Source organism: Lithobates pipiens, unplaced genomic scaffold (genome assembly GCF_037356315.1).
Source record: "Lithobates pipiens isolate NorthernLeopardFrog02 unplaced genomic scaffold, aLitPip1_a1.2 Scaffold_27, whole genome shotgun sequence".
Taxonomy (NCBI): domain Eukaryota; kingdom Metazoa; phylum Chordata; class Amphibia; order Anura; family Ranidae; genus Lithobates; species Lithobates pipiens.
The window spans coordinates 15,522,973-15,549,030 of record NW_027507788.1 but is presented as its reverse complement, the minus strand read 5'-3'; the positions used below and the strand labels follow the sequence as shown (position 1 = coordinate 15,549,030).

Genomic DNA, 26,058 nt, shown 5'->3' with positions numbered 1-26,058 from the left:
TTGCATGTTTTGAGTTACAGAGGAAGTCTAGGGGTAGAATTATTGCTCTCGCTCTACCGATCGCGGCGATACCTCACATGTGTGGTTTGACCACCGTTTTCATATGCGGGCGCGCTACTCACGTATGCGTTCGCTTCTGCACGCGAGCTCGTCGAGAGTGGGCGCTTTAAAAAAAAAAATTACAATTTTTTATTTATTTTACTTGATTTTATTTATTTTTTCACTGTTTAAAAAAAAAGAAAAGTGGGGTCACTTTTATTCCTATTACAAGGAATGTAAATATCTCTTGTAATAGAAAAAAGCATGACAGGTCCTCTTAAATATGAGATCTGGGGGGGTCAAAACACTTCATATCTCATATTTGGACTAAAATGCAATAAAAATAAATAAATACATTTTGTAATTTGAAAAAATGTCCCTTTAAGAGGTATGGGCGCAAGTGACGTTTTGACGTCGCTTCCGCCCTGCTATGGTATGGAGACGGCTGGGGGTCATCTTCCCCCTCACTCGTCTCCATTCCCGGCCACGGAAAAGGTCCCGATCGCCTCCGCCGCTGCTGACGGCTCCGGTAAGCAGTGGAGGGCGCGGTAAAGTGGCGGGAGGGGGGGTAGCACCTCTCCCGTCGCCGATAATGGTGATCTCGTGGCGAATCCGCCGTAGAGACCACCATTATCGTAAACACGACCGGCGCCTGAAGAGATGGATACCTCGGGTTGTAGCTGCAGCTGCTGCCGTTACCGGGATATCCACCTTCAAAGTGCCGACGTATTATGTACAGGAGCCGGTCGGCTAGTGGCTAAAGACTGACCACTTACCGGTCGGTATGACTTCTCTACTGGGAGAAGAGAATCCAACAACACAAATACACTATATTACCAAAAGTATTGAGACGCCTGTCTTTACACGCACGTGAACTTTAACGGCATCCCAGTCTTAGCCCGTAGGGTTCAATATTGAGTTGGCCCGCCCTTTGCAGCTACAACAGCTTCACCCTCTTCTGGGAAGGCCGTCTACAAGGTTGAAGAGTGTGTCTATGGGGAATGTTTGACCATTCTTTCAGAAGTGCATTTGGGAGGTCAGGCACTGATGTTGGACGAGAAGGCCTGGCTCACAGTCTCCGCTCGAATTCATCCCAGGTGTTGAGGTCAGGACCCTGTGCAGGCCAGTCATGTTCCTCCACCCCAAACTCGCTCATCCATGTCTTTATGGACCTTGCTTTGTGAGTTTTTCTAAAGGTGGTGGCGCGCTTTTTGTTGAACGAACTCACCATGGTGTTAATACAAGAAGAATCTGAATATTATTCTACAATTTTTTTTTTTTTGCCATATGAGAGATGATATTCATTTTCTACAATCAAATTCGTAAATTGGACTTGTTGGCTTCATCCTTTTATGTTTTATCTTTGTATATCACACATTAAGTTGCTGCTCATTGGACTTATTTAGTGATGAATTTTTATTGATATATTAGTGCGTTTTATTTTTTCCCCCTTTTATACTTTATTTAATTTATTTATTCATTTTTTGTGATCACTCACGGTGTATAATATATATATATATATATATATATATATATATATATATATATATATATATATATATATATATATATATATAAATATATATATATATGAGCGCAACTTATTTATATACAACTTTGAGCACTGTGGAGATATCTGATAGTTTTTGTTGCTGCTGTATATGTTTATTGTATGTTCGAGCACAGTATAACCTTATATTTTCTATATAAATCCCGTATTATAATAATAATAATAATAATAATAATACAAAGAATTACCGCTCTAAGGTAATGACTTCTCCCAAAACAGCTGTCTCCACAATCCCACAGGGTGCTGGCTCTGTTTGCAACAGGAACTGAAGTAGAAAAGATGTAGCTGGATAGCCGCACTCCAAATTATTCAACTTTATTTCAAAAATGTAATTAAAATCATAGCATCTAGGCTGGTAAACAGAATAACTGCACTTAGCTATGACTAAGCACCGTGTTTGGTGTGAAACATGTCAGCGGCTGTGCAGTTACTCTGTTTGCCAGCCTAGATGCTATGATTTTAATTACATTTTTGAAATAAAGTTGAATAATTTGGAGTGCGGCTATCCAGCTACATCTTTTCTACTTCAATAATAATAATAATAGACAGAAAAAAGAAGAGTATATATAGAAAAAGTTTGGGACTTTAGATGAGGCTCACATAGACATGAGCCTCCACCCCGGATCATTTTCAAAAAAAGGGAGAGGAGGTTGGGACTTTAAATGTGCATTGATCTCTGTATAGATGCCGATGGTCCCAAAAATGTGTCAAAAATGTCTGATGTGTCCGCCATAATGTCACAGTCATGATAAAAAAATAAAATAAAAAATCGCTGATCGCCGCCATTACTAGTAAAAAAAAAAAAAACAATAAAAATGCCATAAAAGTATCCCCTATTTTGTAGACGCTATAACATTTGCGCAAACCAATCAATAAACGCTTATTGTGATTTTTTTTTAACCAAAAATATGTAGAAGAATACGTATCGGCCTAAACTGAGGGAAAAAAATGTTTTTTTATATATATTTTTGAAGATATTTATTATAGCAAAAAAGTAAAAAGTAATGCGTTTTTTTCAAAATTGTCGCTATTTTTTTGTTTATAGCGCAAAAAATAAAAACCGCAGAGGTGATCAAATACCACCAAAAGAAAGCTCTATTTTCTAGGGAAAAAAAATACGTTAAATTTTGTTTGGGAGCCACGTCGCACGACCGCGCAATTGTCAGTTAAAGCGACGCAGTGCCGAATCGCAAAAAGTGCTCTGGTCAGGAAGGGGGTAAAATCTCTCAGGGCTGAAGTGCTTGATGGATTGTGTAACAATGTATATATCCATGTCGATGTAACAATTGTTCAATACCATGCCATAGCAACGGTGCCACAAAAATACATCATAAAATAGAGACATACATTATGTACATGATAATACACTAGAGGGATTGACACACAATATTCTCTACGCGTTTCGTGAAAAACATCACTTCCTCAGGAGCAATACAAATATCTATAAAGAACACGTGTATATGTAAGCATCAATGTCACTATATCCAAACAGTATTGAAAACAGTGTCCGAAAATTCCATTTGGATTCATATGAAATATGAATTCTTTAACTTTTCTTAACAATTACGAATGTTCGTTATGATGAATTTATCATTATGAGGGGCTCCCCCCATCCCTGTGCTGTGCTCATTATGAGGGTCTCCCACCATCCCTGTGCTGTGCCCATTATGAGGGGCTCCCCCAATCCCTGTGCTGTGCTCATTATGAGGGGCTCCCACCATCCCTGTGCTGTGCTCATTATGAGGCCCCCCTCCCCCATCCCTGTGCTGTGCTCATTATGAGGGGCTCGCTCCATCCCTGTGCTGTGCTCATTATGAGGGGCTCCCCCCATCCCTGTGCTGTGCCCATTATGAGAGGTTCCCACCATCCCTGTGCTGTGCTCATTATGAGGGGCTCCCACCATCCCTGTGCTGTGCTCATTATGAGGGGCTCCCACCATCCCTGTGCTGTGCTCATTATGAGGGGCTCCCACCATCCCTGTGCTGTGCTCATTATGAGGGGCTCCCACCATCCCTGTGCTGTGCTCATTATGAGAGGCTCCCACCATCCCTGTGCTGTGCTCATTATGAGGGGCTCGCACCATCCCTGTGCTGTGCTCATTATGAGGGGCTCCCCCCATCCCTGTGCTGTGCCCATTATGAGGGGCTCCCACCATCCCTGTGCTGTGCTCATTATGAGGGGCTCCCACCATCCCTGTGCTGTGCTCATTATGAGGGGCTCCCACAATCCCTGTGCTGTGCTCATTATGAGGGGCTCCCACCATCCCTGTGCTGTGCTCATTATGAGGCCCCCCTCCCCCCCATCCCTGTGCTGTGCTCATTATGAGGGGCTCGCACCATCCCTGTGCTGTGCTCATTATGAGGGGCTCCCCCCATCCCTGTGCTGTGCCCATTATTAGGGGCTCCCACCATCCCTGTGCTGTGCCCATTATGAGAGGTTCCCACCATCCCTGTGCTGTGCTCATTATGAGGGGCTCCCCCCATCCCTGTACTGTGCTCATTATGAGGGGCTCCCACCATCCCTGTGCTGTGCTCATTATGAGGGGCTCGCACCATCCCTGTGCTGTGCTCATTATGAGGGGCTCCCCCCATCCCTGTGCTGTGCCCATTATTAGGGGCTCCCACCATCCCTGTGCTGTGCCCATTATGAGAGGTTCCCACCATCCCTGTGCTGTGCTCATTATGAGGGGCTCCCCCCATCCCTGTACTGTGCTCATTAAGAGGGGCTCCCACCATCCCTGTGCTGTGCTCATTATGAGGGTCTCCCACCATCCCTGTGCTGTGCTCATTATGAGGGGCTCCCCCCATCCCTGTGCTGTGCTCATTATGAGGGGCTCCCACCATCCCTGTGCTGTGATGACTTCCTGGGTTTTTAACTTCATCATAACGAATAATTGTAATTAACGAAAATTCTTATTTTGTCTGATTCTGAATCTCCTATCGACTACCAGTACCAGTCTCTCCCACTCCCATATTAAAAAAGGTCATTTTCCCAACCCCCACTCAGTAGCAGAAGAAAAAAGTGAAGAGATGAGGGAGAGAGTGAGGAGGGAGAGATTGAGGAGGGGAGGGAGAGAGTGAAGAGAGGAGGGAGAGAGTGGAGAGATGAGGGAGTTGGAGACGAGGGAGAGAGTGGAGAGATGAGGGAGTTGGAGACGAGGGAGAGAGTGAGGAGAGGAGGGAGAGAGTGAAGAGACGAGGGAGAGAGTGGAGAGATGAGGGAGTTGGAGACGAGGGAGAGAGTGAGGAAGGGAGGGAGAGAGGGAGAGAGTGAGGAAGGGAGGGAGAGAGGGAGAGAGTGAGGAAGGGAGGGAGAGAGGGAGGAAGGGAGGGAGAGAGTGAGGAGAGGAGGGAGAACGTGAGGAGAGGAGGGAGAAAGTGAGGAGAGGAGGGAGAAAGTGAAGAGACGAGGGAGAGAGTGAAGAGACGAGAGAGAGAGTGGGGAGATGAGGGAGTTGGAGACAAGGGAGAGAGTGAGGAGGGAGAGAGGGAGAGAGTGGGGAGGGGAGGGAGAGAGTGAGGAGAGGAGGGAGAGGAGGGAGAGAGTGAGGAGGGGAGGGAGAGAGTGAGGAGGGGAGGGAGAGAGTGAGGAGAGGAGGGAGTGAGGAGGGGAGGGAGAGAGTGAGGAGAGGAGGGAGAGGAGGGAGAGAGTGAGGAGAGGAGGGAGAGGAGGGAGAGAGTGAGGAGGGGAGGGAGAGAGTGGGGAGAGGAGGGAGAGAGTGAGGAGGGGAGGGAGAGAGTGAGGAGAGGAGGGAGAGGAGGGAGAGAGTGAGGAGGGGAGGGAGAGAGTGAGGAGGGGAGGGAGAGAGTGAGGAGGGGAGGGAGAGAGTGAGGAGGGGAGGGAGAGAGTCAGGAGAGGAGGGAGAGGGTGAGGAGAGGAGGGAGGGAGGAAATTAGGGCTGTGTTGCTCTCTGCTGGACACACTACATAAATATAAGGCCAGGCCGGGTTCCCATCACATGTCTCCCATCCCTCCTCCTGATGACAATGGGCTCCACTATGCTGAACCTGCTCTGTGTCCTCTCTGCTCTGACAGCCATCGGTGAGTTTCCTGGATAACTTTGTCTTTCTTTTAATACTATAAATGTGTGTTGTATTTTTTGATTTTATTTTTAATATTGTGGAGATATTTGCTCAGAGCGATCAGAACATTATGTGTTGGACCTCTGAACCATCGGGTCCCACAATCCATGATGATAAGAGTGGAGGGGGGTCAGTTTGGAGCACGGTGGGGGGATTGCAGTTTTGGGTGGAGTGACCTATTGGATTGTTTGCACAGAAGAGAATATAATGAGGTTGATTTACTAAAGGCAAATCCGTCTTGTGATACAAGTGCACTGCGAGTGTATTCGCTGTAGATCTGAAATGAGGGGAAGCTCTGCTGATTTCTATCATCTAATCATTTACAGACAAAAAAATGCAGTGTGTGTGTGTGGAAGGGGGTTGGGTTTGTTTGTGTGTGGGGGGGGGGGGGGGGGGAAATATATATATATATTATAATTTTTTTTTATTTTTATTTTTTTCCTTGCATGTCCCCATCAGATCATTCTGTTGCTGCTGTAAGGTTCAGTTCACACTGGCATATATGCAATTTTTTTTTTTTTTTTTTTTTATCCGGTTCCATTTTTGACAGCCCATTCGTTTCAATGGGCTTCCAAATGTATGGGAGAGAGTGCAAAGCCACACCAAACCAGCACCATGCAATTTGGTGGCCACAACCTCCTTGTTTGCGGGCCACTGGGTGTACCTGTGCGGTCCAGGAAACGCACCTTTCCCCGTACTGCATTCTAGTGTGACCCGGCCGTAACCGTCTATACAGCCAAACTATTCTGCCGTTCACACGAGAATATGGTGCTGCCATTCCCTCCACCATGTTCAAAACGCACTGCAGTTGCGATCAGCAGCAGGTAGGGTTGCCACCTCATCCCTTTAAAGTGGAAGTAAACCCTCCTATCGTTTTCAGTCAAGGAAGCTGCCATCTTGGCCTCTAATAATTCTTCAACTGCCATAATGCTGCACATGTGATCAGTTATGACACCAGCCATTGGATGGTTTGAAAGCTTGGTTGACAGCACAACCAATGTGAAAGTTAGCATTTCTGGCATGCCGGGAATGTAAGTGTTTTTTGAAACTGGGTTTACTCCCGCTTTAAATCCAAACACATATTAAAGTGGTTGTAAACGCTTACAACACACTTTGACCTACAGGTAAGCCTAGATTAAGGTTTACCTGTAGGTCCAAGAAATATCTCCTAAGCCTACACGGTTTAGGAGATATTTGCCGAAAGACAGGCACCGCTGTCTATGGCGCGCTGAGCGCGGCACCCGTCAATGGCGATATGCCCTGTGTGGCGGCTCCTCGTGCGCATGCGCGGGAGTGACGTCATCGCGGCTTCGCTGAATGACAGCGGCGGAGCAGCAAGACCCACCGAGAAGATGGACGCTTGGAACTACAGGGGACAGCGGTGACTTCGCTGGCTCCTGTGTCAGGTAAGTGACACATAATGGACTGCGATGCGATGCATAGTAGTCCATTATGCTTTACCTTTTGCAGGGAATCAAAGAGGAAGTATCACCCATCAGGGTTTACTTCCTCTTTAATTACACAGCTTCTGTGGCTGATTAAGGTGGTGATTAAACTCACTTGGTGCCTTATCTGCATTAAATTAGCCTCAGAACCTGTGTAATTATTATGTGTTCAGGTTTAAAGGGATGAGGTGGCAACCCTAACTAAATCACATGTAAATCAAACCGGAACGCACTGCGTGTTCCCGCGTGACTCATTTGTACCCTAAAATTGTATTTATAATCTCCTGCACTGCAATACACTCCAAAAAAAAAATGGTACTTCACTGCGGCTTAGTGAAACCAACACCAAAAAAAAAAAAATGAATAAAAGCGTGGCGCTCTTTTAACAAATTTGCATTAAATAAAAAAAGAAATAATCGTAATAATAAACTAATTGACATTAATTCTGTCTGCATGCTGTGCAATTATCCAATATTCCAACGTGGTAATGTTCCAAAATTGGTGTTTCCCAAAAACGTGTGAAAAAATAAATTTCGTTATGAAATATAGAATATTATCTTTTATTATGAAAATTTCTCTCCTATCTAATCTATCCTAGCGCTAGTATCCTTTACCATTTTTGTAAAAGAACAGAATAGAAAATAATTATTAATTAAATCAAATGATTCTAACCATCTCCTGAAAATCAAATAGAATTAAAAACAATAGAAAAATATATATTATTATTATATATTTTTTTTTTATGTTATAATAGTATATATTTAGAAAAAAAAAAAAAAATATGTGTGTGTGTGTGTGTGTGTGTGTATGTGTGTGTGTGTGTGTGTATGTGTGTGTGTGTGTGTATGTGTGTATATATATATATATGTATGTATGTATGTATGTATGTGTATATATGTAAGTCGCGGTAGTGTGAACGGGCACTGAGGTGACTTGGCCGCCTGACAAGTTGTGCTCCTTGTAGTGCAATGGAACCGTTCTAATCAGAGCAACTCAACTTAGAAAAAGTTTCCTGTACTACTTGGGGGGGGTGACAATGGAGCGGCTTGCATTGACTTCTAGAAGAAGTTTGCAAGCAGTGTGACTTTGTAGCTGCCCCAGCGTGACCCGCCACTTAGTCTTTTATTTATTTTTTGTTTTGTTTTTCCTGCCATCATAAGAGTAATAGGAGCGCAGTACTGGCTGGAAGGGAGTGTGCTTGAAAGTCCGTTGAAGTCACAGGGCATGTCCATAATAACATCTCACATAATACAGAATAGGATTAGTATGTGAGACTTGAGCCAAGTCCATCTCAATCACATGGTCATGTTTAATATTTTTTATTATATGAGATTTTACAGATCGGGAATACCTGTCCACTTTAAACAAATGGTCAACAAGAACTCCAAATGGGTTAAAAGTGGAACAAGACTCTGCGGTCTTTGAAAGCGTCCACAAAGTCCCCCTGCCAGACCATTGTCCATGCATGAATCCAGGAGCTCATCACAGGGATGGTGGGAACCCCTCATAATGAGCACACCAGGTGTACAAACCCAGGAACTTGGCACAGGGATGGTGGGAACCCCTCATAATGGGCACACCAGGTGCAAAGACCCAGCAACTCAGCACAGGGATGGTGGGAACCCCTCATAATGGGTACACCAGGTGTACAGACCCAGCAACTCAGCACAGGGATGGTGGGAACCCCTCATAATGGGTACACCAGGTGTACAAACCCAGGAACTTGGCACAGGGATGGTGGGAACCCCTCATAATGGGCACAGCAGGTGTACAGACCTGGGAACGCTTTATAATGGGCACAGGGATGGTGGGAACCCCTCATAATGGGCACAGCAGGTGTACAAACCCAGGAACTTGGCACAGGGATGGTGGGAACCCCTCATAATGGGCACAGCAGGTGTAAAGACCTGGGAACGCTTTATAATGGGCACAGGGATGGTGGGAACCCCTCATAATGGGTACACCAAGTGTGCAGACCCAGGAACTCGGCATAGGAATGATGGGAACCTCTCATAATTGGTCCAGGAACTCGGCACAGGGATGGTGGGAACCCTTCATAATGGGTACACCAGATTTACAAACCCAGGAACTTGGCACAGGGATGGTGGAGAACCCCCTCATAATGGGCACACCAGGTGCACAGACCTGGGAACTCGGCACAGGGATGGTGGGAACCCCTCATAATGGGTACACCAGGTGTACAGACCTGCGAACTCGGCACGGGGATGGTGGGAACCCCTCATAATGGGTACACCAGGTGTACAGACCCAGAAACTCAGCACAGGGATGGTGGGAACCCCTCATAATGGGTACACCAGGTGTACAAACCCAGGAACTCGGCACAGGGATGGTGGGAACCCCTCATAATGAGCACACCAGGTGCACAGACCTGGGAACTCTTTATAATGGGCACAAGGATGGTGGGAACACCTCATAATGGGCACAGCAGGTGTATAGACCCGGGAACTTGGAATAAACATCTCACCAATAGCTTCCCTGAGAGACAGAAGACACTGTCTGGGGGGGGGTTTACTCATCAGCATTCATTATACACAGGACTATTTGTTTTGGATTGTCAGATCATTTAGTCCCGGTTCACACTAAGTGCTCGTTCACACAGGGGCGACACGACTTGCAGCGCGACTCAGACGCGACCTGCACACGACTTCGGCAGCGACTTGCAAAACGACTACTGTATAGAAGTCAATGCAAGTCGCCTGAAGTCGCCCCAAAAATAGTACAGGAACCTTTTTCTAAGTCGGAGCGACTTGAGTCACTCCTATTAGAACGGTTCCATAGTACAGAACGGAGCGCGACTTGTCAGGCGACTAAGTCGCCTGACAAGTCGCGGTAGTGTGAACAGGCACTGAGGTGACCTCTTAGGTGACTTGGCCGCCTGACAAGTTGCGCTCCTTGCAGTGCAATGGAACCGTTCTAATCAGAGCAACTCGACTTAGAAAAAGGTTCCTGTACTACTTGGGGGGGGGGGGGGGGGGGGGGTGACAATGGAGCGGCTTGCATTGACTTCTAGTTCTTTGCAAGCCGTGCGACTTTGTAGCTGCCCCAGCGTGACCCGCCACTTAGTCTTTTATTTATTTTTTGTTTTGTTTTTGTTTTTCCTGCCATCATAAGAGTAATACGAGCGCAGTACTGGCTGGGAGGGAGTGTGCTTGAAAGTCCGTTGAAGTCACAGGGCATGTCCATAATAACATCTCACATAATACGGAATAGGATTAGTATGTGAGACTCGAGCCAAGTCCATCTCCATCACATGGTCATGTTTAATATTTTATTATGAGATTTTACAGGTCGGGAATACCAGTCCACTTTAAACAAATGGTCAACGAGAACTCTAAAAGTGGTAAAAGTGGAACAAGACTGCGATATTTCCCAACGGTCTGGGAAAGCGCCCGCTAAGTCCCTCTGCCAGACCATTGTCCATGCATGAAGCCTCCGTGGCCAGGAAAGGGGGGTCAGAGAACCATACCAGACCACATTCCTATCGGCATTGGGGGTCACTAAAGTTCGTTTTTTTTATTTATTTTTTTTTTTTTTAGAAGACTATCTTGAAAAAATAAAAAAATAAAACAAACTAAATAACAAATAAATAGATAAATAAAACAAAACAAACAAAAATAAAACAAAACAAAAAAAAATAAAATAAAACAAAAACAAAACAAAAACAAAACAAACAAAACAAAAATAAAACAAAAATAAAACAAAACAAAAATAAAACAAAACAAAAATAAAACAAAACAAAAATAAAACAAAACAAAAATAAAACAAAACAAAAATAAAACAAAACAAAAATAAAACAAAACAAAAATAAAACAAAACAAAAATAAAACAAAACAAAAATAAAACAAAACTAAAACAAAACAACTAAAACAAAACAAAAATAAAACAAAACTAAAATAAAACAAAACAAAAATAAAACAAAACTAAAACAAAACAACTAAAACAAAACAAAAATAAAACAAAACTAAAATAAAACAAAACTAAAATAAAACAAAACTAAAATAAAACAAAAATAAAACAAAACAAAACTAAAATAAAACAAAACTAAAATAAAACAAAACTAAAATAAAACAAAACTAAAATAAAACAAAACTAAAATAAAACAAAACTAAAATAAAACAAAACTAAAATAAAACAAAACTAAAATAAAACAAAACTAAAATAAAACAAAACTAAAATAAAACAAAACTAAAATAAAACAAAACTAAAATAAAACAAAACTAAAATAAAATTTATATATGTTTTTATTTTTGTTTTAAACAAAAACAAAAACAAAAGGGAGGGGAAAGACTTGTCAACAATTTTAACCTCCTGTTGGAATGTTCTTGGAAGGAAATCCTCACAAACTCGGAGAACATACATGGAGGAGGCCAAAACAGAAGAATCTGGAAAAATGGAGAACAAAGTTTTTTTTCTTCTTCCATAGGAATGCCAGAGGCCTCTACATATAAAACTATACATGGTGTGCAAACACGGGAAGGACGATCCATCGGGGACCGGCCGTGTCCGGGGCTCAGGAGATTTCTTGGCAAATAATATTTACAGAGTAAAATATCGTCTGTAGTCTGGGAACCGCCCTGTGCTTCACAACAACAAAACCGATCGTCATACAATCACAGCACCAGAGGGAACAGTTATATAAGAGGAATGATGGGAGGGAGGAAGAAAGGAAGGAATAAGAACTGATAGAAGGGGAAAAAGAAGGGAGTAAAAAAAACTGACAAGAAAAGAATAACTGATAGAAGGGGGAAAAAAGAAAAGAAAAAGAAACAAAAACTGACATAAGGAGGAAATAATAAATGACCGCAGGAAAAAAAAAAAAAAATATATACAGTAAAACCTTGGATTACGAGCATAATTCGTTCCGGAAACATGCTTGTAATCCAAAGCACTTGTATATCAAAGTGAATTTCCCCATAAGAAATAATGGAAACTCGGATGATTCGTTCCACAACCATTTATTCAGAAGTCCTTTCAGTTTATAGTCCATATAAAAAGATTATAGCAATGTGATCAGGTTGTGTAACCATAAAATGTCCATCCACAAATGGAAGCCTCCACAAGGGGAGTAGCTGCAGAATCCAGCAGGAGCTCCAGAGTATAAAAGAGAAGAGAGGGCGCCTCTAAGTGTAGCAATATGGTTACATTTAATGAAGGTCCAACATTTAGCAACTCACGTTGTCGATCATTAAAAGAGGCACATGTAAGTATGCAGGTATCCGGGGTAGCGCTGTCCACATAGACCATCCCCTGCCATACCATAAAAAAGTAAAGCTTCACCATTCCCATGTCTGCATATGTAAACATTGTTCAAACCACACATGTGAGGTATCATTGCAAACATTAGTGAGACCAACTCTAACTTAACACACAGCCTTTAATGTCTAAACCGCTGGCAACAAAAGTAAGTGAAAATGTCCAAATTGGGCCCAAGGTGTCAATATTTTGTGTGGCCACCATTATTTTCCAGCACTCACCAGAGCTTCACAGGTTGTCACTGGAGTCCTCTTCCCCCTCCTCCATGATGACATCACAGAGCTGGTGGATGTTAGAGACCTTGCACTTCTCCACCTTCCGGTTTGAGGATGCCCAATAGGGTTTAGGTCTGGAGACATGCTTGGGCAGTCAATCACCTTTACCCTCAGCTTCTTTAGCAAGACAGTGGTCATCTTGGAGGTGTGTTTGGGGTGGTTATCATGTTGGAATACTGCCCTGCAGCCCAGTCTCTGAAGGGAGGGGATCATGCTCTGCTTCAGTATGTCACAGTACATGTTGGCATTCATGGTTCCCTCAATGATCTGTAGCCCCCCAGTGCCGGCAGCACTCATGCAGCCCCAGACCATGACACTCCCACCACCATGTTTGACTGTAGGCAAGACACACTTGTCTTTCTACTCCTCACCTGGTTGCCCCCACATACGCTTGTCACCATCTGAACCAAATACGTTTATCTTGGTATCATCAGAACACAGGACGTGGTTCCAGTAATCCATGTCCTTAGTCTGAGTGTCTTCAGCAAACTGTTTGCAGGCTTTCTTGTGCATCATCTTTATAAGAGGCTTCCTTCTGGGACAACAGCCATGCAGACCAATTTGATGCAGTGTGTGGCGTATGGTCTGAGCACTGACAGGCTGACCCCCCCACCCCTTCAATCTGTACAGCAATGCTGGCAGCACTCATATGTCTATTTCCCAAAGACAACCTCTGGATATGACGCTGAGCACGTGGCCTCAACTTCTTTGGTTGACCATGGCGAGGCCTGTTCTGAGTGGAACCTGTCCTGTTATATCGCTGTATGGTGTTGGCCACCGTGCTGCAGCTCAGTTTCAGGGTCTTGTCAATCTTCTTATAGCCTAGGCCATCTTTATGAACGGCAACAATTCTTTTTTTCAGATCCTCAGAGAGTTCTTTGCCATGAGGTGCCATGCTGAACTTCCAGTGACCAGTATGAGAGAGTGAGAGCGAAAACGCCAAATTTAACACACCTGCTCCCCATTCACACCTGAGAACTTGTAACACTAATGAGTCGCACGACTCCGGGGAGGGAAAATGGCTAATTGGGCCCAATTTGGACATTTTTCACTTAGGGGTGTACTCACTTTTGTTTTCAACGGTATAGACATTAATGGCTGTGTGTTGAGATATTTTGAGGGGACAGAAAATTGACACTGTTATACAAGCTGTACACTCACTACTTTACATTGTAGACAAGTGTCATTTCTCCAGTGTTGTCACATGAAAAGATAGAATGAAATATTTACACAAATGTGAGGGGTGTACTCACTTTTGTGAGATGGAGAGTGTGTGTGTACAAAAAAAAAAGTGTGTGTATATTATGATTCTGAGTATTTTTTTTTTTTTTTATTTTTTTTTTTACACAAAACTATTATTTTTACATGTAGGTGAAGAATGCCACAACTGGCCCAGTATGGAGGTGGTTAAGCCTGTGCAAAAAAGGTTTATTTGTGCGTTTTAGAAATTTGCAACTCTATCGTTCGTTCTTAATTCTAAAAAAAAAAAATTAAATTAAAATAAATATCTACTTGCCTGGCTGTCATTTTGATGCTTTAATTAATAAAAACATGGTCATTTAGGAGTTCTGACTTTAATCTCACCTCCAGATCAGTATGAGGTCCCTTTAATCTTTGCCTGACCCTGATCTCTTCCCATGCAGCTGAGAAAAGCAGTAACATTGCCCAATGTGTGTGTTTTTTTTTTTTTTGTTTTTGTTTTTTTCTCTGACCAATCAGGGCTCAATATGCAAAGCGCTGAACTTTTTCCTCCATTCCAGATAAGGAAAAATACAACAGCATCTGGCGAGCATGGAGCGCTGGGAACAATTGCTGGACTTTTAGCATTACACATACTGTAGTTATGAATCCTCCACCTGCTCCTAGAAGTGCCTTTTAAATTGTGTCCTCGTGGGTCAGTGTGTTTCTTTTTTTTATTTTTTTTGTTTTTGTATTTTTCTGAATTAAAAAGGCCCTGTCACCAGCGCAAAAAAAAAAAAAATTGCTGATAGTTGCTTATTCTAATATTATTTTTTTATTTTTTTGATAAAATATATATTTATTAGATGTATTTTTTAAATATAATTATATTCTAAATATAATTTAGATTAAATATAAATAATATACAATACATATAATGTTTTTAAATGCAATTTGCCTCGTGACTTGTTGGAAAATTTTGCAACTCCAGAATCAGTCGACTCCCAAGCACAGCCCCTTCCTTGTAATGCTGCGTACACACGATCGGACTTTCCACCAGACCTATGCCGCGTACACACGGGCGTACTGTATGGCCTACTTAGTCCGTCATACAATCCGACGGACAGTCCGTCATACTTTCGAATGAACGGACTTGACCACACACGGATGCACAAACAGTCCGTCGAAAGCTTGCGCGATGACGTGTACAGCACGTACGACGGGACTAGAAATAGGAAGTCCAATACACAGCAATGCAACCTTCCGCCGTTTAAATCCTTTCTGGGCATGCGCCATTCTTAGTCCGTCGAACTAGCCTACTGGCGAGCGGATTGTCCGCTGAAACCAAAGTACGACGGACAGAATTTCGAAAAATCCGAAATACTTAGTACGCCAGACTGCACGCTGAAAAAGTCCGCTGAAGCCCACACACGAGCGGACTGTCCGCTGAAATGTGTTTCGACGGACTAAGTAGGCCATACAGTCCGCCCGTGTGTACGCGGCCTTAGTCTGGCGGACTGGAATCCAATTCAATTGTGTGTGGGCTCCAGCGGACTTTTTTTTTTCTCCCCAAAAGTCCAACGGACCTAGAAATAAAACCCGTTTCAAATCTAGCCGACGGACTCAAGTTCAACAGACTAAAAATCGGGAAAACCGTTCATTTGTGTGCTAGCCCGACGGACCAAGTACGATGCAACGACAGCTATTGGCTATTGAACTTCCTTTATTTTAGTCCCGTTTACATCATCACGTTCAAAACGAACCTTCGAACGGACTTGGTCCGGTCCTGTGTTTGGTCAAGTCCGTTTAGTCCAGAAAGTCCGTCAGGAAGACTGTCAGACCTAGTCCGTCAAAGTCCGGTCCTGTGTACGTGGCATAAGAGTGTCTACTTATTGTCTGTGCTGGCCCAGCTCCCCTCCCTCCCGTTAACTTTCTACATAACCTTTTTTATGTAGTAGTGGGGGGGGGGGGGGGGGGAGTGAAGAGCAATACAAAAGAACAGGGCTCTCCAAACTTTCTAAATAAAGGGCCAGTTTACTGCCCTTCAGACTTCAAGGGGACCGGATTGTGGCCGGTGGGAGTGGAAAATGCCCCAGCATCAGTGGGAGTAAACCATGCCCCTTTATTGGTGTTCGTGGGAGGTATAGTACATAATTGTTTGGAATCAGTGGAAATGATAATGTCCCATTGTTAATATCTGTGGAAGGAATAGCACCCCATCATGGGTGCCTGTGGGGGGTAATGGTGTCCCATCATGGGTGCCTGTGGGGGGTAATGGTGTCCCATCGTGGGGGGTAATGGTGTCCCATCATGGGTGCCCGTGGAGGGTAATGGTGTCCCATCATGGGTGCCCGTGGAGGGTAATGGTGTCCCATCATGGGTGCCCGTGGGGGGTAATGGTGTCCCATCATGGGTGCCCGTGGGGGGTAATGGTGTCCCATCATGGGTGCCCGTGGGGGGTAATGGTGTCCCATCATGGGTGCCCGTGGGGGGTAATGGTGTCCCATCATGGGTGCCCGTGGGGGGTAATGGTGTCCCATCATGGGTGCCCGTGGGGGGTAATGGTGTCCCATCATGGGTGCCCGTGGGGGGTAATGGTGTCCCATCATGGGTGCCCGTGGGGGGTAATGGTGTCCCATCATGGGTGCCCGTGGGGGGTAATGGTGTCCCATCATGGGTGCCCGTGGGGGGTAATGGTGTCCCATCATGGGTGCCCGTGGGGGGTAATGGTGTCCCATCATGGGTGCCAGTGGGGGGTAATGGTGTCCCATCATGGGTGCCAGTGGGGGGTAATGGTGTCCCATCATGGGTGCCAGTGGGGGGTAATGGTGTCCCATCATGGGTGCCAGTGGGGGGTAATGGTGTCCCATCATGGGTGCCCTTGGGGGGTAATGGTGTCCCATCATTGGTATCAGTCGTGGAAGGAATAGTGCCTCAAGGGCCGGATAGAGGCAAGCAAAGGTCCACATCTGGCCCTTGGGCTGCAGTTTGGAGACCACTGCTGGAGCGCGTGACTTGAGTCTGCTGGGGTTGCTGACATCACATTCTACATGGCTGTGCCCAGTAGTAGTCTCTGGGTTTTTGAATGTTTACACATAGAATGCTATTACATATAAGTTACTTGAAATATGTTAAATGCTATTTTTTATTTTCTTTTTTCTTTTCTTTTTGTAAAGTGTGTTTTGTATGTACAAGTGTAAAGCCTGCCCTTTGTGCACAGCACCGCTCTTAGAGAGCTTAGTGGGGCAGTGATTTGACATTGTGCCTGCACAGTGCTCCAAGCAACGATGCTTCCCCAGCTCCCCCCTCCACAGTGCTCCAAGCAACGATTTGCCCCCCCCTCCACAGTGCTCCAAGCAATGATTGCCCCCCCCCCCCTCCACAGTGCTCCAAGCAATGATTGCCTCCCCCCCCCCCTCCACAGTGCTCCAAGCAATGATTGCCTCCCCCCCCCCCCTCCACAGTGCTCCAAGCAATGATTGCCTCCCCCCCCCCCTCCACAGTGCTCCAAGCAATGATTGCCTCCCCCCCCCCTCCACAGTGCTCCAAGCAATGATTGCCTCCCCCCCCCCCCTCCACAGTGCTCCAAGCAATGATTGCCTCCCCCCCCCCCCTCCACAGTGCTCCAAGCAATGATTGCCTCCCCCCCCCCCCCTCCACAGTGCTCCAAGCAATGATTGCCTCCTCCCCCCCCCCCCTCCACAGTGCTCCAGGAATGACTGCCTCCCCCCTGCACAGTGCTCCAAGCAACGATGCTCCCGGCCCCCACAGCGCTCCAAGCAACAACTCTCCCCTCTGCATAGTGCGCCTGTTAGCATGTGGGTTAGCACCCCCTTATGGCCAAAGGCCATATTACCATCCTGGGGCCCCACAAATGGAAGGACAGTGTCCTCTTACTTTTCCTATCAATGACTTCTGTACCAACCGCAACTTCAGCGACTCTTCAGGAGTAGCAGTGCAGATCACTGACTCTCCCACCTGCTCCTAACGACGCTCGGTCTCATGGTGAATACCTCACACAGACTAGGACAGGAGCCATAACATTGCATACATAAGGCCCTGCAATAGCATAGTTCCAAGCCAGGTCCCTGGCATCAGCACTTTGCCACGAATGAGAACAAAATATTGGTAACCCAACCACCCAGGGTGGTGCATCCCACCATTCATGACCACCCCATCATTGGGATCTCCGTCTCCCAGCCACCATCTCTCCCATTCTCAATGTGGCTCTCCCACCTTCCGGGAATTTCACTTACTCGGCTTCCAAAAGCATTAGAACACAATGTTCTCACTGTTCTTTGCAATGATCAGAGATCAGGCCAGGCATAGCAGTTCACCCATTGAATACTTTATTTACACTCCAATAGCAGAAGTTCCAGTAACATTTCTTCACTTTACTGTATGACGAAAGAACAGAATATCCACATGTTGAAATATCAAAGCAGAACATTCTTGCAATACTTCCTTGAATAAACGCTGTAGTGTCCCTACCTTCCCTGAACAGACAGTCCCCGCCATTGGGAAACCGTCCTTCTTCATAGTGACTTTTAAAGCATCCATGTTGCGGGGTAGTGACTAAATCCTTCTGATTGTGTGTCCAGCCCCGACTCAGTGACTGAATAGACCCGTCTCCCTCCTGTATTCATCACTCTCTGCAAGACAGAAGGAAGTGCCTCATACAGGAGAACGTAGCCCATGGTATTATAATTATCTCTTAACCTTCTACCTACACTCCCATCAAAGATACTCATCCTGCACAGTACTCCAATCAATAAAGAATACTCCCCCCTACACAGTACTCCAATCATTAACCCAATACCCCCCCTGCACAATACTCCAACCACGACCCAATACTCCCTCGGTACAGCACTCCAATCAATGACAATATTCCCTCTGTACAGTACTCCAATCAATAAACAATACTCTCCCTGCACAGTACTCCAATCGATAAACCAATCCCCCCCGCACAGTACTCCAATCAATGACCCAGTACTCCACCCCCCCCCCCCCCACATTACTCCAATCATTAACCCAATACTTCCCCTGTACAGTACTCCAATCAATGACCCAATACTCCCCCTGCACAGTAATCATTAACCCAATATTACTCCTGCACAGTACTCCAATCAATGACAATACTCCCCCCTGCACAGTACTCCAATCAATGACCCAATACTCCCCCCTGCACAGTACTCTAATCAATGACCCAATAACCCCCCCCCGCACAGTACTACCAATCATTAACCCAATACCCCCTCTGCACAGTACTCTAATCAATGACCCAATAACCCTCCCCCCCCCCCCCCCCCCCGCACAGTACTACCAATCATTAACCCAATACTACCCCTGCACAGTACTCTAATCAATGACCCAATTTTTTATTTATTTTTTATTGCATTTTAGTGTAAATATGAGATGTGAGGTCTTTTTGATCCCCCAGATATCACATTAAAAAGGTCCTGTCATGGTGTTTTTTTTTTTTTTTTTTTTCCTCTATTACAAGGGATGTTTATATTCGTTGTAATAGGAATAAGAGTGATTCAATTTTTTTTTTTTTTTTTTTTTTTTTGAAGGGACAGTGTAAAAATAAAAAGTTAAAGTTAAGGGAAAAAAATGCACCCTGTCTCACCGTGCTTGCACGCAGAAGAGAGCGCATACCTAAGTCGCTCCCCCGTCTGAAAACTGTGTTCAAACCACACATGTGAGGTATCGCAGTGATCGTTCTAGCAAAAGACTTAGTGTGTGTGTGTGTATATGTGTGTGTATGTGTGTGTATGTGTGTGTATGTGTGTGTATGTATATATATATATATATATATATATATATAATTTTTTTTTTTTTTTGGGGGGAAAAAAAGTGTTTGTAAAATTTTTAGTAGTATTGCAACATTATTAGGGGTTCTAAGTAATTTTTTTACTTGAAAACACCAAGTGTAAAAAGGGGGGGGGGGGGGGGGGAAGAAAAAAGCCTGGTCCTTAAGTGGCTAATAGACACTCTTCCTGCACAGTGCTCCAATCAATGACATTCCCCCTGCACAGTGCTCCAATCACCGATGCTGAGCAGCACAATGTACTGTATATGCTAATAAGTGTTATTTTTGCTCCACAGGCCACGCCCTTTCATGTAAAGTCTGTATGGCGGCGTACTCCACATTCTGCGATGGTGCCAGTGCGGTCTGCCCTGCAGGACAGGTGTGTGTCTCGGCATACACCCTCACAACCATGGGTAAGTTCCAAAGATCACCGACAGGTCAGTTACCTTTATCACACACCTCCCAACATTTTGAGATGGGAATGAGGGACACCTAATCCCAAACGTATGCAGGCATAGGCCACACCCCCTGCCACACCCCCTTAAAGGAGAATTAACCAATAAGATTAAGTAAATCCATAAGGGCTTTATTTTTCCCACTACTATTCCTTTATATTGGCTTTTGGAATTTACAAATGCAGCAATTTAGAAATCAGATGAAAGGTTTAGCACTGGGAAACACTTTTTGAAAGATTAAAAAATGCATTTTATATACAATTATATAGATCGGACCAAAATGAGGGACAAATGAGGAGGAAAGAGGGACATCAGGGACAGTTGGGAGCTGTGCTATCAGTCAACCAAACTAAGCTGTTCATTGTGCAATGCCATGAACGAGGTCACGTTAAATCTGAACTCCAGGATGAGCAAATCTTGTCCAAATATAAGAGTTCTGAGTATTCTTTCCTTGAATCCTTTGAGCTTTGTGTATTTCTTCCAGATCTGTGCAGAAATCCAGTGTGAGACTTCCTGTAATAAAGACCGCTCACTGCTGCTCTCTCTTCTTGTGCAGGGTGACTGGTCTTGTCTCCGCCCCCCTCCTGTAAGCGTTCTGGTGGGTGGAGCCTCCCAGAACCCTCCCACAGCTATGCTCTCTGCACAGGCTATGTGTGGGGCAGTGATGATGTCACTGCTATTTTTACAAGATAGTATCTGGGTTTTCATATATTTTTGTATCAAGTGTAGATTTATATCCTTTGTGGCTATTAAAGTTCAGTTTTTTAATGCCAAACTTTAAACAAAACCCCTCATCAAACCAACTTATTGGAGACTAGTAGGACAAAGGTCCCTCACTATGGTGGCCGGTGGGAATAATGTCCCATTACAGATGGCTAAAAAGTCCACTGGCTCTGTGTGTCGTTGGCCCTGGAACCACGCAGGCATCAGTCAGTGCCTGAACAAGGCCATCTGGGGCCCAGGGTAAACATGACAAACGGTGCCTAAAAAGATATATGATCGTTATGTGTTAGCAAACATCCCCTCAATTGAGCACTAATCTTCAGGCTTACCCCCCAAAGCATAAATTGCCCCTCCTCCCAGGACAAATCCACCACCTGAAATCTCCCTTCCCAGCACAAAGCTTTGCCTCCACCGCCCCATCCCAGCTCGAATCCTCTGTCTCCAAGTCCTCCCTGCATGCATTATCCCCCTCCCCCAATAAAATCACTCCTAGCACAAATCCTCTACTCCTCCTCAAATAGCCCCCCCCCCTCAAATCTCCCCTCCTAGCATATAAAACCCCAATTATCCCTACTGGCAAAACCACCCCCCCCCCCCAAAAACAATTTCTCCTCCTATCACAACCTTTCCGAATAAGCTCCCCCCCCCCCCACCACCCCTACCAGATCACCTCTTCTAGCACAAACTAAATCCAAAATCCACCCTCCTAGCACAAACCCTCTTTCTCGCACAGCATCTTCCCCTCCTAGAACAATTATTACCCCCTGCTGTACCCCAAATTCTCCTACCCAACACAAATCCTCCCTCCAATCTCCTTGTGGCACCCCCCCATCTCGGATGATACCACAGTGCCCCTTGCCCTGGCACCATCAGATGGGATGTTGATCGGCCACAGATCAGGGAACTCCTAGCTCCCTCCAGAAGAACCCCAGGGTTCCATGGAATCCTGGCTAAGAGTGGGTGTAATATACAGACCTACCACCTACATAAAGAAGAGTTCTGTACTAGAGGGGGTGATCGCTTTTTAGAGTCAGTAAGGTCAGATCGGCAGCCAATGGCGACACTTCAGCCTAAGTTCAGTTACCGCCACTCTGAATTACTGTTGTCATTTTAATAATAATGTGAATATCTGTTTTTATAGATGACTCTAAAGTGAGTGAAGAATTTTCCAGGGCGTGCGGCCCTACAAGCCAGTGTAACACACCGGGCAGTGTCACCATACCCAGGGGCAAGATAAAGAGGAACACAAGCTGCTGCTTCACAGAGAACTGCTTTCCGCCAACACCCACATGTAAGTCTTGCCATCTCCCTTGGTCTAAAGATACTTCATGGCACCAAACGGGTTACCAAGGTCCTAAAATGCTGAGGGAACACGGAGGTATTTCAGAAAACTACACTGCATTTTGGCCACTAGGTGGAGATGAAGATATATTAAATCTATCAAATTCCATTGACGTTCCATTCAGCTTGCAGGGATTTCCTCGCTTTGGATGGAATTTCCTCTTACTTCCTACTTTGGCTATGGAGCAGGAAGTGAATGGAAATCTCCTCCTCTGTGGGACACGTTTGACAAAAAAAAAGTTGCCTTCAGTTTTACTTTAAAGCTGAACTTTGGTTAAAAAAAAAAAGTTTTTCAAGCATTCTAACTTATGTCTAGCGAAGAGCATAAAAGGAGATCGACTTATCTAGTCGTATGATTCTCCCGCACAAACCCCATTTCCCCCCCCCCCCCCTAGCAATCTTGAGTAATGGACTGTTCCTGACATCATCAAGGCCATAGGCCTTCTCTGGGTGTGAGGATGGATCGTGGGGGGCTGTTTGTTGGTGGAGCGGAGGATCAGGTGAATATATAAGGCTTTCTCCTCTCCCAGAGACAAAATTAGCACTTGGCCCTTGTAGTGAGCGGAGGCCAGTCCATAAGGGGCGCCGCACCACCCCCCCCCCCCCCCCCCCAATCTACATGCAGGGTGCTGGACTCATAGGTTGAGGTTGTTTTTTGTGTTTTTTCCTTTTTTTTTTTTTTTTGCACATGATTAGAGCCTCTAATTGGCTTCAAAATGGTTGGGCTCTGCGCCCAAAACCCACCCACTTGTGACATTAGTGAATCAATATTCGCTATTGTCTTCCAGCTTCTCCTCCTGGTCAATCAGGACAGGAGGCGGATCTTAACACCAGATTAGCCAGGAGGAGAAGCCGGGGAAGTCTCAACCTCGACGGGGTAAAGCTCCGCACACACTATCAGATTATCTGCTGAGTTTTTTCCTTCAAATTTACCAAAACCATGTAGTAGAAGGGCCGGCCTGATTGCATACACATTGAAACGCCTAAGGTTTGTCCTCATATTATATGGTTTTGGTAAATCTGAAGGAAAAACTCAGCAGATAATCTGATAGTGTGTATGGGGCTTTAGTGTGGACCTGGCAGGTGAATTTGTTTGCCAACCCTCCCCCCCAAAAAAAATGGTGCACCAGCCGCCACTGGTAGTACAGGTACAGCTGTTCTTGTTCTTGTTCTTGTTCTTGTTCTTGTTCTTGTTCTTGTTCTTGTTCTTGTTCTTGTTCTTGTTCTTCTTCTTGTTCTTCTTCTTGTTCTTCTTCTTGTTCTTCTTCTTGTTCTTCTTCTTGTTCTTCTTCTTGTTCTTCTTCTTGTTCTTCTTCTTGTTCTTCTTCTTGTTCTTCTTTTCCCTACTAGTCAAGCACACTGCTAACCCTCCAAGGCCAGCCATACACGGGGTTGAATTTCAAAAGCATTAAAATCTTATCTGAGAATTTTCGTTCGCATTTCGCACCATTGGTGTGCCGCAGCAACAGCTGATTTTCCTGTGGTCATCAAATATTTGAGTGATCGGGCATGTGTGGAAACTAACGGTTTTCTAATCAATGATTGGAGAATCGTGTGAGAAATAGAATTGAAAAAGAAATGCGCATGAACGCAAAAGAAAATTCCCAGAAAGAAAAGCAGATTCCCGGCCACGAAAAAATCTTTTCTGTAGCAACATAAGGTGAAATATGCAGCTTGGTTGGTCAAATTTCAAAATCGATGGTGGCATCGTTGGATCACAAAACGCACAAAATGTCTGCTTTTCAGAAAGCAATTTGTTCGCAATTCGGCCCATGTATGGCCTGCATAAGGGAAGTTTTGCTCTTAACTCAACATGTGAATTCCCACCTTCTGTGGCATCATTGGCCCAGCAAGTCAAATACGTAATAATTATGTCACAAGTGCAGTGCGAAAAAAATAGTTTTTTGTTTATTCGTATTCTAATTCGATTAGAATTTTCCAAATTTGATGACAATTATTTTAGTTAGACTCCAATCGAAAACAATTTACATTTTTCGAATTCAATGCGGCTGGCAAATTTTTCACACCTAATGCTGCGTACACACGAGCGTAAAGTCTGACAAAGTCAGACGGAAGCTTTTCATCGTATATTTCGATCGTGTGTATGCGTCATCTGACTTTTTTTTTTTTTTTTTTTTTTTTTTTTTTTTTGACGTACCGAGAAATAGAACAGCTTTTAAAAATTTCCGGCGGAACCAATTCCAATCAGGAAAAATCGATCGTCTGTAAGCTGTCCTGACAGACCAAAAACGACGCATGCTCTGAAGCAAGTACAAGACGGAGGCTATTGGCTACTGGCTATTGAACTTCCTTTTTCTAGTCCCGTCATATGTGCTGTACGTCACTGCATTTTTAACGATCGGACTTTAGTGTGACTGTATGTACACACGACAGTTTCAGCGGAACTCCATCGGAAAAACCTTTTGGAGTTTATTCCAACGGGAAAATCGGTCGTATGTACGCAGCATAAGAATTGCAATAGGTTTAAATTTCATGTTGCTTTCCAAATTTGAATTAAAATCAGAATTTCGTTATAACAAACTAATTTTTATTTTTATTTGTTATTGGGGAAATTTAGGTGTATCCGAATGCTGAATTACAATAGTAACGAATTCTCCGCAATATCGAGAAATTTCTCCTGAATTTCGATTTTGGAACGAAATCTATATTGCACATGTCTAACCATAACCCTTTGTAGTATTCAAAGTGGGATCCCCACTGGGTTGCTGGAGGTCATCTTGGGGACAGGGAGTCTGTACTCCTTTAGCCCACTATCACACAAGTGGCCAGGTGGTTGGCATTGGTTTTTAATAGCACCCCAATAGCCCACCTAAAAGTTTCCATACAACGTCACAGCTGCGGCACTGCCTTTCAAACTCGTCCATCCAAGTCTATCAGCCATTGCCTCAACTTCAAGCCAAATGCTTGGCTTGCGGCACATTAGTCCCGTAAAAAAAAGAAAAAAAAATGGCAATCGGGAGGTTGAAGGATCTCCCCCTGAACACCTGGTAGTGACTATTAAGCCTGAAAAGTGATCGCTATGCAGAACCTGCCCATTCGAGTCCATTCACACAGGGGCAACACGACTTCCAGTGTGACTTTGGGAGGCAACTTGGACACGACTTGAGTGAATCACAACACGACTTGAGGCAACTTACAAGGCAACTTAAAGTTGCCTCCAGGAAGAGGACTTTGCCAGTGGCCAATCACATAATAATCAGCTCTGTGGGAGGGAGGAGTTTTGCCTAGAAAACTATTTTTACTTCTGGAAAGTTGCTTCAGTTAAGACAGGGGATCCGACTTGGAGGCGACTTCCATTGAAATCAATGGGTACAAGTTGCCTAGAAGTCGGATTGAAGTAGTACAGGAACCTTTTCTGAAGTCGGAGCAACTTCAGTAGTGTACATTAAGACGGCTCTCATTCACTTAGATTGATTTTTATCATGTTGCGCAACTTGGGACGACTTCAAGTCTGATCCAAAGTTGCCCCTGTGTGAATGGACTCTTAGCGTCAAGCCATAGAAGGGTTATTAGCCCCTCTTTAATGCAGATCATGTCTCATGGAATTCTTCCTTAATTTTCCAGTGCCTGAAGAGAGCTTTGAACCGAATGGAGTGACCTGTGCCACCTGTGTATCTTCGGATTCAGATTGGTGTTACACTGAGAAGACCATGAGATGTACCGGCAATGAAAATATGTGTGTTCTGGAATCTTCCCATCAGTATGGTAATTATAGTTGTTTGTTATGCCCACACGCATACAGTGTATATATAACTTTGTAGGCTCAACTGGTATAAACGGTGGTAAACCATGCATGAGACATGGACAGCCCAGGTACAGTCCAAGCAGGTCTGTCCTGCAAA

At 44.6% G+C, this 26,058-nt stretch overlaps 1 protein-coding gene across 1 annotated transcript in view; it reads left to right on the top strand.

Moving 5' to 3' along the window:
* The window catches only part of LOC143933363 (uncharacterized), a 67,684-nt gene that overhangs the window by 34,985 nt on the left and 6,641 nt on the right, over nt 1-26,058 (top strand). Inside the window, exons 6-9 of the mRNA XM_077456231.1 lie at nt 5,506-5,650; nt 19,973-20,089; nt 21,996-22,145; nt 25,781-25,921. Of these exons, the coding sequence (XP_077312357.1) occupies nt 5,506-5,650; nt 19,973-20,089; nt 21,996-22,145; nt 25,781-25,921 (553 nt within the window). The remainder of the gene's footprint in view (nt 1-5,505; nt 5,651-19,972; nt 20,090-21,995; nt 22,146-25,780; nt 25,922-26,058) is intronic.